General features: G+C 35.3%; 3 protein-coding genes across 3 annotated transcripts; 1 reads left to right on the forward strand and 2 right to left on the reverse strand.

Moving 5' to 3' along the window:
• Positions 1–2,082: 2,082 nt before the first annotated feature.
• On the reverse strand, positions 2,083–3,475 carry LOC115240954. Its single transcript, XM_029816425.1, has 2 exons — positions 3,209–3,475; positions 2,083–2,563 (listed from the first exon to the last, which is right to left on the reverse strand). The coding sequence occupies exons 1-2, from the start codon at positions 3,473–3,475 to the stop codon at positions 2,315–2,317; spliced, it is 516 nt and encodes a 171-aa protein (XP_029672285.1). The 3' UTR covers positions 2,083–2,314.
• Positions 3,476–7,500: 4,025 nt separating this feature from the next.
• LOC115240936 (glutaconyl-CoA decarboxylase subunit gamma-like) lies at positions 7,501–8,695 on the reverse strand. Its single transcript, XM_029816391.1, has 2 exons — positions 8,289–8,695; positions 7,501–7,843 (listed from the first exon to the last, which is right to left on the reverse strand). Exons 1-2 carry the CDS (start codon positions 8,298–8,300, stop codon positions 7,505–7,507), a joined length of 351 nt encoding a protein of 116 aa, XP_029672251.1. The 5' UTR covers positions 8,301–8,695; the 3' UTR covers positions 7,501–7,504.
• Positions 8,696–10,429: 1,734 nt separating this feature from the next.
• LOC115240906 (postacrosomal sheath WW domain-binding protein-like) lies at positions 10,430–12,721 on the forward strand. Its single transcript, XM_029816337.1, has 2 exons — positions 10,430–10,875; positions 11,255–12,721. Exons 1-2 carry the CDS (start codon positions 10,858–10,860, stop codon positions 11,585–11,587), a joined length of 351 nt encoding a protein of 116 aa, XP_029672197.1. The 5' UTR covers positions 10,430–10,857; the 3' UTR covers positions 11,588–12,721.
• The last annotated feature ends 727 nt before the right edge of the window (positions 12,722–13,448 follow it).

Below are 13,448 nucleotides of genomic sequence, written 5' to 3' on the forward strand. Positions count from 1 at the left end.
GAATGATAGCAAACACGTAAGAAAGGAATTTGAGCCTCTCGCCCCACTACAGTTCTATTCAAGTGTCTTTGTATAAATGATAACAAGGCCGTGATACATAAACAATGTTTACGCGCGCCAATGTTTACGCCGCCAAGGCCAAATACCATGTTAGGTATTATCCTAATTCGCTGCCGAAATATTTTATGTACTATAAAATATATATGCGAAATATTAAATTATATAAGTATTTTAAATTATAAATCAATTATTTATTAAACAATTAATGTATCATGGAGCTTATCGTTATATTAATTAGTCAATTTTGTGATTCGATCGTTTTATAGCACGTTCTTAATCCAAATTATATCTAGTTTTTTAGAGTTCTGGGTAGCATCCCACGTGATATAAAAGAAACTCTTAATCTTCTTACGCTGCAATATTGCAAGAGATATTGCGATTTTTTAACCATTTTTGTCTATTATTATTTATAAAAACTAAATGGCGCATTTTATAATATTTTATATATAACACACACACACACACACATAATATTCTCATTAGAGATACTTTTAAAAAGCTATATATATATACAGGGTGGTCCATTTTAAAAGAGCCAGTCAAATATCTCGAAAAATATGGAAGTCCTAATTCGCTGCCGAAATATTTTACGTACTATAAAATATATATGCGAAATATTAAATTATATAAGTATTTTAAATTATAAATCAATTATTTATTAAACAATTAATGTATCATGGAGCTTATCGTTATATTAATTAGTCAATTTTGTGATTCGATCGTTTTATAGCACGTTCTTAATCCAAATTATATCTAGTCGAATTCGACGGAGCGTCTCGCATGATTATTTTCCTGCTCGAGTGTCGTCGCGCGAATTATAACAGAGTTATGGTACCTAAATAGCGCGTCAATGTAAATATCATGTTATTGATAATTCGCTGCCGAAATATTTTACATATTACGACATATATATATATATATATTAAATTTTATAAAAGATGTGTTAAATCGATACTCGCAAGTCACTTTAATGTTTATTTCCGTATGCCTTTAATTTACTGAGACAATGGCCAGGATATCGAGACTTTTCTTCACTTTATTGCAAAATTGCCCCCAATAGTATATTTTCATTCCATTCTACATTTAATTTATATTATTTTATATCTAATTAATCTTCCTTACAATTAGTATAAAATCGTTTCTGCGATGATTTAAAATTCCTTTGCGATTTTGAAAATTTTATTTCCTACACGAGAGAGTAGGTCGCACATTTCGATCAATTTTAGAGAAATCGGTTGCACGAAATTATACGAAACGCATGATTACAAATTCGCAAAGTGTGTCCTGTTACGTGAACGAGATTTCGACGCATATCGTTGCGCATCCTTGATCGAGTTCTTTTACATTAGCATGCACGAAAACGAGAAGACGCAATTTAAATAGAAAAATAATATATTTCTTTTTTTCTTAAGTGTACCCCTACACTCAAAGTTACATCAACGACGCTGTAAAAAAGAATAAAAAAGAATCTTTTAGCAATTTATTGATTTATCATTGCCTTTATGTCATTTTATATCCGACATAGTATTCTGTAAAATATATAGAATATACTTGATGATTTTATTCTGGTTTTTCTGACTCCGTCCTACGCATGAGACCAGAAATAATACATTGATGTAACGTGTCCGTGTAACATTATGTGTTTGCTTCCACATCATCGATAATTCTTTCAAGATACACGCGCGCGTATATTTATTGTATGTTCACATTATATATTTATCCTACATCTTTCTGGTATTGTATTGAATGAAATAGTTGAATGAAAGAATAACATGTGCATCGAATCTTGCAGATAAAACAAAAATATTTCATTCCCTTCAAATTTATAAAGAAAATCTGCCTATAAAATCCTGTATACGCAAACTTAAAAATTTATTTTAAGAGCAAATCGATTCCAACGGATCCGAATATTGAACACAAAACGGAAATGTCTCAATTTATTTTGTCTAAATAAGCGGAGGAGGATGGGACGTGATTGAGTAAAAGAAGAGAAACACATAGAATTGCTTTGAAGCGACTTTATTGATTCTGAATCTTGAATGCAAATACGAAATTATTCAAACGGGGGAAATGAAGAGAAAATGGGAAGAGGGCGAATCGCGGGATTCACGATTTTTCGAAGACATTTGGAGGGCGATTTTTAATTTTGATTAATTCGTTTGTGAAATATCCATAAAGATCAGTCCTTGGTCTCTGCGATGCCTGGTCCTCCGATGCATACCTCCGATTAGGCCACATGGGCTACGCATAGCTCTTACAAGGCGTATGGCAAGGCCGCGTAGCTCTTATATCCGTACGGCAAGGCCGATCCGTACGGAATCGCCGAATACGCGCTGTATGACGGTACGCTGTAAGCGCTGTAAGCCAACGGTGCGGAAAGAAGGGGAGCGTTGTAAGATGTCACAAGAGGGCTGATGATCGCTCCGGGTGCTGGCGCGGGTGCGGGTGCGGGTGCGGGTGCGGGCGCAGCCGCAGCGTATGCCAGGAAGGCGACTAAGCACAACTGCAAACAATGACATTTCCATGTAATATCAATGATATTAACGGTGATGATAATGGCAATTTTTTAAATTATAAGTTGCTTTTGTGCGATATTAAATATTAATATCCTTTGTTTCATAGGAGATATGTAGATACACATACACATAAATCTCTCTGTATAATGTTTGTAATTTTTTAAATTTAATATTTAGTATGTATTCAACTCATCGAAATTTTATCACATCTATTTTATATTAATTGCAACGGAAAATTTGTAAAATACTTTAAAGAAATTTATGACATCTCGTGAATATATATTTTTACGAGAATCACGAATGTACAAAGCGAGAATTGTTTATATTTCTTGTTGTATAAATAAAAATTTGAAACATGCAAATCCTAAGCGAGTAAAAATGAGATTTCCGTGAGATTACTCTCGCATTTTCTAATCTCTATCGCTAAATTAAAAAATACATTCTATTAAACAACGCGACGATTATATAGGGATTTAGATAAAACGTATCGTCTAAAAACAGATAAGTCAGCGAAAACATATATCCCATATTTCCGACAATATTCCTGTCGACAAAGACAGACGTTGACGAGAGGGGACTGACAAAGATGGACCCCCTCTGATCTCGATAAAATAAAATCTCAATTGACTTACCAGCTTGAACATCTTGGAGCTCGTGTATCTGTCTGGTTTGCAGTCAGAGAGTACGATAATATTCCAAAATACGATGTACCGCGTCTTATATAGGAGTAAGGAATCCCTGGCGGATATACCGCGAATCTCCAACCTCCCTTCTCCGGTCCCTCTTTCGCACCTTCTTAGCGCACCTTCGGGGAGGGCGTCGCCTTGTCTCGAGCGGAAAACGAACGTGCACGTTCTTAGGTCACGATTTCTTCTCTTTTTCCATGTTTCTTTCTTCATGCGCCAACCAATGGAGCTTTGTTGCGCGACCGTGCATTAAACAGGGTAGGGGAGAACATGATGATGCTTCAAGGTCGTATGATGGCCAGGCGTGGTCGGACTACTCTCCTTTTCTGTCTCGAATACATATTGCAAAAGTTGCTCGGCAAGTAAACCTGTTACATATCGCACGTGTAAAGCATGACTAGGAGAAAATATATCTAACCAACTTTGTAAAATAATTATCAGACAATCTTCATTTTACAAAAATATAAATCTTACATTTTTTAAGTGTACAGTATTTTACAAATTTTACAATGTTGTATTTTTCAAAAGTAAATCATTTTAAAAAATTACGTATTATATCAATGAGAATTTAGCAAAAGCTTAATTTATATAATAGTAATATATCAAGGAACACTTTTGTTAATAATTAATATTAAGTACATTTGAGAGAGAGAGAGAGAGAGAGAGAGAAAAAATATTTTATCGTACAAAAGTCTTAAAATTTATTAAAGGAGATTAAAATCGAATTTACAATCTATCCTGCGACAACTTATCCTGAATAACTTTTCGCGAAAAATTCAAAGATGATAGAGACAACCGATAATTATCCCCAGTGATCGGCTCCGATTTTTATCTGGAAGATCTAATCACGGACTCGATCGACGACCACATTTTAATGCGACGATCTGGTGCGTTTATTTTTACATCCTTGATAAATATGGGGGGTAGCTTGTGTTCCGGGATAAACGGAAAACGCAAAATTATAATGCTACGTGATTGCCTCTCGTTAAAAAAGGCACGTATAAAATTGTACTTGATTTTTATCGCGATGCATCAAAGGAAGAATTTTAAGGATATAGACATGCATGTTACTACATACACATTTCCTCAAATATTACTTAAATGTCAGTACAATTTCGTTTTTACCGAGTTTTTCAAATGACAATATATATTATCTGCGATTTACTCATGCATATATACATGTATCTGAAAAGGAGCTTTGAAATTAGTTTGAAATTTCATTAGAGACCGTAAGAGAGGAGCACTCTCTCAACAACTACGTCATACATACTGATTTGATCAATCTAAAATAACCAGCCTTGTCTAGCTTTGAATTTTCGACGAATATACTATTCTGCGAATGTTCACCTATAAACTTCAAATTTATTGAGACCGCAATCGCGTCTCCTATCTGATGAGAATAGTTTGAATTAAACATCCCTCGCATCAAAATTCCAACGGTAGTCAATCAAGACGTTCCCCCTCAGGATATTCACATTGGTTAGAAAAGAATTATTAAAGAATTATTATAAAAAGAATTATAAAAGAATTATTGTGTATCTTCTTTATCATATAGATATAGTTGTGCCAAAGATATACGAATAAAAAAATATTGTTTTCTGCTTTTAAATATATACTTACAAATAAAAAAACAAAGTTTATATCTAGCGATATAAAGAATTCTTTTTACCTTAGAAAGTCTAGCTTTAATTATCTAGATGTATACAATAGATAAAAATATTAATAGCGGTAATATCGCTATTATCACAGAAATTGTATAATTTTTTGTTCACAAAATCTAACAAATTTTGTCGCAATTTTATCGATTATTAATATTATTATTCTATATCGACATACAGAAAAAAATATTGATTCTAATCTTTAATAATATTATAGATAAATTAATCTATAAATTAATAACATTTGTTTCCTTCGATAATTATCGCCAGCACTCTAGCATTTCGCGAATCGATTTGCATTGCCATTTAATTTTGATACCGGCCAGACATTGCATCATCAAAGGGGAGGATAAAAAATTACGTAAAAGCGTTACGCGGTCAAACTGATGCATCTTTGTTCGCTGAATATTAATAAATACTATTGTGTTCTGGGCGACAACTATGTTCATTCGAATGTGAGAAAATCGAAATAGCCATTTACCCTTGATATTTTAATGTCACGACGGGTATTAATGCGCCTTCGATAAGTTTTATCGATATCGGGGTTATATACGCAAAATGGTTTCCGTTTCGATTTCCCTTAGCAACATTAACCGACATGTCCATTGATACCGTTTTCGTTTCCAAGTATTAATCCCTCAAGCTCGCCTTTCTTTTACTTTGTTTTATAAATGCTTGTCGCAAACAAGATTATCCGTACGAATCGGAATAAATTGTTTTAACTTTCGCTTTGCAAGAAAGAAAAAAATAAGTGGATTAAAAGGAAGCGATATGTAAATTCCTTTCGTATACCATAAATCCTATAAAAGAATTTTTAATTTAAAATTTATATGAGAATTCTAAGACTCTTTAAAAATTTTTGTTCATCTTTTTTCTTAAATCACAGTTTTTGCCTTTTGTATAGCCATTCTCTTATATTCGATTTTTTAAACTAATCCTTTCTAAAAGTACTAATAAAAATTGATAACTTAAAAAATAAAATCTCTTATTAAAAGCAAAATTTTATTTATTTCTCCTATTTTCTTTTTCATAATTTGCGTGACTCGATATTTTTAATATCGAGTTTTCGCGGAAAAATAAAAGCCGGCGTACCGCCTACGTAGAACATTGCGTGCTTCATTCGCGGATAAAATGCAAAAGTGATATTTGACATGTTCAAATAGCTCACGTTTAGCTTTACGTGGAAGCACGTTTCCATCTTTTTTCCATATCAATTCGTATGCAAGCCACGGGACAAGCCAAAGGAAACAAAAAATAGATTCGTAATTGCTCTCTTTCTTTCTCTCTCTCTCTCCACAAATTAATAAAGTATTACAAAAATAAAACAATGTTGTAATTGACACGTTTAATATTTTGGATTGATATTTTGAATTGACGTTACGATACTCACGCATGTCACGTTAAAACGTAATTACACATTTAAAAACTTCGATAAAAAGAGAGATTTCGATTAAATGCGAAAACGATTAGCATAAAAAAGTTGTATTCATTTTATTATTCGATATACGATCTTTACTCGAGCTTTAATCGAGCTAACCGAAATCGGCGCGGTGTTCGACATGATAATGATTGTATCAAGAGAGAGGGAGAGAGAGAGAGAGAGGCTTTGATCGATCCATGATCCCGAGCGATTAAAGCAAAGTGTTCCGCAGACTCGGCGAACTTGAACTTGAGAAAAAATACGCGGGCGTCGCGCCTTGAAGTCGTGATGAGATCCGGTTGACTATAAGCGAGAAAGAGAGAAAGAAAGACGGGAATCGAAACAGGATCGGCCGTATTGAGAAAATTATACTAGCAGAGGCCACGCGACGTCAACAATCTCGGACGGACAAGTTTCTCTCTCCCTTCGCGCGTTTGCTTTTATTTCCTTGATTACGCCGTGACGTAAATCGCCCGGGGCACTCTTTTGTATTAAGCAAATCAAACTCGTATCGCGCTCATATACGTTCGCTTTCCTTCAGCTCGTTCCAAAGCCAAAGAGATCCTACAATACGATTATTCTCTTCCGGGGAGAATAACCGAATTATACGATTATAATAGTGCACGTCATTGCCAGAAAGACTCAGAAGATTCTGAAGAGATTTGTGCGTATTCAAAGAAACATAACAATTATTTTCTTCCATAAATTTCCAATAACACACACATACATATATATATATAAAGCATATATTTTAATAATAATAATAATTATTATATTATATTTTAATAAAAATAGTAATAATAATTCAAAATGATATTATAATAATATTGTAATATTCTTGTATAAATAAACTGATAAAGATATCTTCTTTTGTCTTAACGAAGATTCTACTTGATCGCAACAAGAAGAAGGAAAACATCCAAACTTAGGATGTAACCCAGACAGCACAAGGATGTCCTTAGGACGTCCAAAGGGCATCCAGGACATACATGTAGGATATCCTGAGGATATGTAGCAAGTAAAGAATACCATGACTTTGAGATGAAAAAAACATTTTTATTGAAATTAACTAGCATTACACAAACTTAACATCTGTCAATCCATCGATTTGTCTATGGAAATCCGAGTTTGGATAGGTAGTCCGGTTGGTTCGCGAAATACGAATTACAATATAATGGGCGCGGAGTAGGCGGTATACGCGGCAGGTGCAACAGCGTGGGTGCCGTAAGCTGCAAAGGGGGCCGCGGCGTAGGCGAGAGGTGCTGCGGCGAGGGGTGCCGCGGCCAAGGGTGCCGCGGCCAGAGGAGCAGCCGCTGCAAAGGGAGCGGCAGCGAGCGGAGCCGCGGCGAGGGTGTTGTAGTTCCTGGCGATCACCTGGCTGCTGCTGGCTGTCACGATCGGCGCCGGTACCGCTGCGAATGCCGCGGCCGGTGCCGCCAGGACCGCTCCCGGCGCAGGTGCGGGAGCAGCGCAAACGGCGGCGAGAAGAACGGCGAGGATGCACTGCAAGAATCATCAGATTTGCGCGTTAATTAGCGAAATATGCCACAATATGATGATTTAATAGAGAACGTGTAACGAAGAATGTGTTGACCAATAAGAATTTTATTATTATTTTATATATCTATTTATATTTAAATTTATTTTATTTCATTTTATTTTATTTAAAAAGAGAGAGATAGTTCTAAAATATTTATAGATTTAAAATATTTAAAATATTTTCTCTCAGATAAAAATAATATACTCTTCGAAAAGTTATAATGGATAGTAGCGTTCTCTCTTTTATAGATATCGTGCGTGTATCTTGTCGCGATAAAAAATATATGAAGAAATAAAATAATCAAGCATATAATATTCTAATTTTAGGAATATTTTAATAGGCATGATTATGAGTTAAAAAAAAAAAAAATTCTAAAAAAATTGTAAATAATGCTGATAAGGCACTCACCAGCTTGAACATGTTGTACGGTTTATGATCGAGAGAAGAACTCGAAGCGAGGTAAGAACTCGAGGGATCTGCTTTCCGAATCAAAAGGCAAAAGCCTTTATATCGCGTTGTTCGACCCCCAACTATCGCTTCATCAAGGTCATCGATGTCTCCTGGTTAGCGAATACTGCGTGTCAATGCGTGTCGATGCGCGAAACGCGCCTCTTTCTCTATTTCTTTCTTTCTTTCTTTCTTTCTTGGCACGATTCTTGAACTCGAGCACGACGAGCATCGTCAAGTGGCTTTCCTTTCGTAGCCGACGTTTTCGTCATCAATTTGAAACAGTTTAACCTTCAATTAATGACTAGTTACGAAATGACGTTATATCTATCTTTGTTCGCCGAATGTCTTTTTCGAAAACACGCGAGTTTATCCAGCATTCTGCATCTTTCCAAGTGTATTCGGATAATTTTATCCGTTTGAAGAATTTTCTTCTCGATATTTTTTCCTTATACCTACTTTGAAAGGAACGTTGAAATTGTCATTCGCATCTGCCTATCGAGGCAGATCGCTTTGCTCCAGTTCTATTTAAGGAGAATACATGAGATCGAAATAAATACAGCAAAACATTTGTAAAATTCGAAGAATTTATAAAACTATGCATTTGATGCTATTCGATTTATGCGCGATTAAATCTGTCCGCGGCACATTGTAGGCCACGTGTGTTTTACGTAATCATTTTTCCTGTCGCGCAATTTTGCCACACTTTGTGCATTACGCAGGCAGGATTACGCAACTGACCGCCACGCTCATTATTTACATCATAATCTTCGATTTGACAGATGTCTAGTATTAATAGAGACAACTGTTTCCTATCGAGCGCATCGCTTGATCAAAGTCATTATAATTTCGAATGAAAAGGTCAGTGGTCATCAAAAAAAAAAATTTGAAACAAATTTTTATCTCGCAAATGTACCATGATGCCCGTTGTCTTTATTTCGAAAAATTTTAACAATTATTATTAACTCATTAAAATGAATTATGGTTAATCTTGCAATTATATTATATTTGCAATATAATAAAAAAAGTGTGTGAAGATAATATTGTAATAATAATAATAATAATAAAGAATTTTAATTTGGATAGCTTAAGGGATAATCTGAAAATGTTCTTAAGAAAAGATTAATATAAAGAATTAATTCGGTTGATAAATCCCGAAATAGTCCCGATTCGCGCAAAGAGTTGTCATCGCGAGTCCGGTCGCGACTTTAGCGCGGCATTCTAGGTCACACGCTCTGATACTCTAGGTGCCCGACAATTTACGTAATGTAGCTTCTTCGGCAAGTAAATCACGTACCCGGAGGAAAGTGCGTCGGATCATGGCTGGCCGAGAAGACCGAAACGAAAGTGATCGAAGGAATATCGTTGAAGGAATATCGCTAGGATATAGGAATCGCCGAATCGAATCTTCTCGAGTTCCTGTTCTCTTGCGACACGCACAGACGGAGGGCAAGAAAGAGGCACGCGTACATTCCCCGAGGGCCTTCGATCTGAATTACTTGGCGCGGAGCAGCTGGACGGTAGCTGGAAACTCGAATCCCACCCGACCACATCGCAACCTCGCAACCTTGAAAGGTTGTATCCTGCTTCTGATCGCATGCCACGACGACGACACGGCAAAAACAAATCCCGGCGATCGTTTGCATAAAGTATCGGTTCGAGGGCACAAGCCGATCGTTGATCCCGGGCGTTCTATCCCTTCGATTTCTTCACAAAGAAGCGTACCACAAAGACGATCGGAGAAGGAATATTGGACAAAGAACGCAATTTTGCAGAAACGATCATATTAAGCCATGAAATAACAATAATTCTTCTCAAGTGAGAAATGTTTTAAGACGAAACCAATGATAAATGCACTAGAATAAAATAGACATTAGACGAAATACAAGTTGCATAAAAAAAAGTTGCACTTTTTATAAATTAAAAAATATAAGAACTTTGGGATATATATATGTTTGCAGGTATCATATATATATCGTATTGATCATGTTTTCGTATTTTTGATATAACAGACGATACAATGTTAAAATTGTTTTTTTTTTTTTTTTTCATTTATATTACGCATTTAAGCATTTATATTTATGGGAATAACGCGAAAGCAAGGACGATGAGCGATGATAGTACGATTGCACAACTAGTGGACTAGACTTACGTTACTGACTTATACGTGTCGTAGGTTCTATCTGAGAAGAATAATTAATTACTGATTTTACGCACACGCTTGTATATTGTTATTACTTGCACATAATACGCATAAAATCGTATATCTCGGACAAAATTCATATCAATGCCTGCAATCAAAGGTCTTGAGCGATGACGAAAATTTGGCTCAATCCAGAAACGGAGAGGGACCAGTCGTAATAAATTATTCCGGATACGCCCTCGCGAATTGTATAACAAATAGTGATCATGGTGGGAGAGTCTTTGTTCCCGTAAGGGGAAGGCAAGGTGTATAAAAGACACCGAAGTAATCGAGAATAGCATCGCAGTTTTCGCAGCGAAGACAACCACTTACGCTACCTTCATCAAAATGATGTTCAAAATCTTTGTAAGTTTTCCTAAATAATTTAATTCGTATTTTTGTATTATAAAAGCGTAAATAATACGCTTGCCATTTTTATTAATATATAAATCAATTTTGCCCACGCACATTTTGACACGATACGTTTTTCATTAATATTTTCTTTTAATATATTATATATATATATATTTGTATATAATTTTTTTGAATAAACTATTAAAATTAATTTTCCATGCATATAATCTTTTATATTAAAGCGACTTTGAAACCGCAAATTGCTTATTTAATTTAATTTTTAATTACTGATTTGATTTTTAATTACTAAATTACTGATTTTTTTTTTTTATTATAATTACTGATCGAGCTTCTACTACAATTACTAATATTTGAAATTTACATGATAAAGGCTATCGTCGGCGCTCTCTTCGTGGCGGCCTGTACCGCTGGAGTGGTACCAGCGATTCCGGCAGCGGTGCCCGCGGCTCTGACAGTCGGGACCTACGCTAGCAGTTACAACGCGCACGCTGTCAATCATGCCATAGCCGCTCCATATCTGGCGGCTGCACCCGCACCATTGGCATATTCCGCCCTGCCGGCCGCATATTCCGCCCTGCCGGCCGCATATTCCGCTCTGCCGGCCGCATATTCCGCCCTGCCGGCCGCGTATTCCGCTCTGCCGGCTGCGTATTCCGCCCTGCCGGCCGCGTATTCCGCCCCGATCATCGCCGGAAGACGCTGAATATTTTGAGAAAACTAGATGCTGAAAATTAGACACCAAACCGACCTCGAGATCCGATCTGTCAATTATTGCTACAATATTGATTTCCCTTTCAATTGTTGATTTTTTTTTTACATTGTGAATGTAATATAGTCTCGATAATACAATGTTTTCGTCAAATTCATATCTACTTCCCATCCTCTGTATCAGTCTTAGATATATTTCGGCCCCCGAAACTCCGACTATATACGAGGATTATATCGTTGTGGAAATTTTGATGTCGATCGCCCTGTAATCAGTGATTAAGATAATAATCGGAATTTGATCGAAGCGATCTTTAATTTTGTACAATAGTTCCTGACGTGCAATTTTGTAAATCGATCAATCTTTTATAAATTCTTTCTTTTTTTTTTTTTGAGTTGCAATAAAATCTGTTGTATACAAGAAGACATGTATAATTTATTTCATATCTAGAAATATACTTGCGTAAGGGGAGAGAATTGATGTGTTATACACAAGGAGTCATTTCAATCGACGAGATGATTCAGGGAAGAAATTTCTTAATGAACCATTTATTCTCGGGAGATTTCTCTGCAAAAAGAATATTTTTCAGAATGAGGAGGAAAATACACCATCAATTTACTTATTCCATTGTCATGTTCTATTAATATCACTTACAATATATTAAATGTTAATAAACCTGATACAAATATATTCTGTGCCACATTTTGTACTTGTAAACATTTCTTTTGAATTTTTTTCTTTTGTCATGTGTGTGTGTTCGTGTGTGTACGTAAATGTATATTTATATCTTAGTAAATGTATCTCGCGTTTGTTGTGTCCTTATATTATGCACAATGCACAAACTATATGCTTGGACAAATAAAACGCAGAACGCGTTTAAGTAAGAGAATCGACATGAGGATAAAATGGTAACTATCCTTAATGGCAGAAGCGTCGTAAAAAAAAAGTCTACACGAAAGAAATTGATAAAATGTTCTTAAAATAATCGTATATCTCTTTCAGTGTGCACGAATAATGAAGCGTAATTAAATAATCGACGATAAATGTGACAGAAATGAAGGAGACAATGCGAGACATCACATTGTCCCCCTCTTTAATCGCTACATTCAGCTAAAAAAGCTGCATATACAATATATATATAACAATGAGCGCCTTTCGATTTGGCACAAGAGTTACGATATTTTTAGATCTTTGGTTTCGATAAATGGCTAATGGGCGTTAATCTAGAGAAATCTCTGGAAGCGACATGAGAAAATCAACGTTGCACACAAACGTGCTATGTTTATATATGATAAAACACGTCGATTTGTGAAAATAGACGAAGAATTCACATACATCTCTTGGGAAACGCTCGTGATATTGTGTATATTCCAAGCGTAAGAAATGTAACGTAATATCATCGAGAATATAAAATGGAAATTTTAAAACGTCGCGATTTATTTCGATAATGGAATTATACGTTGATATCACCATAATTCTTTGTTGTTAGATTAATCCGCGAGAAAATAAAGATTTAAACGCGAAATTTTCGTACGATTTTAAATATGCATTCGTAACAAATAACACATATTTGGACAACTATTCACGGTCGCTGAAATGCTCGCAACGTATATAGCTAATGTCGCCTTCGCTCTATGACAGATATATATATATATATATATATATATCAGGTGATTGCATAAGTTCGTGCCCGATTTAAATATAAACTTCAATAGATTATCATATATAATGACTAGAATAAAAAGTGAACATTACAATCTGTTATCACCATGCAGATATACTTACAGCTACCGCGTTAGGCATCTTGATTGAATTATTTCACAAATATTGGCATCCCAGATATTAGACAGTCGCACAT

The sequence above is a fragment of the Formica exsecta genome, unplaced genomic scaffold, assembly GCF_003651465.1.
Source record: "Formica exsecta isolate Colony F162 unplaced genomic scaffold, ASM365146v1 scaffold458, whole genome shotgun sequence".
Classification (NCBI taxonomy): Eukaryota; Metazoa; Arthropoda; class Insecta; order Hymenoptera; family Formicidae; genus Formica; species Formica exsecta.

What these genes read in the sequence shown, in the direction of transcription:
- LOC115240954 (XM_029816425.1), bottom strand. Translation starts at nt 3,475, where the DNA reads ATGAAGAAAGAAACATGGAAAAAGAGAAGAAATCGTGACCTAAGAACG. An exon ending in GCTCCAAGATGTTCAAGCTG is followed by an intron (nt 2,564 to 3,208) that starts GTAAGTCAATTG and finishes CATTGTTTGCAG; the next exon opens with TTGTGCTTAGTCGCCTTCCT.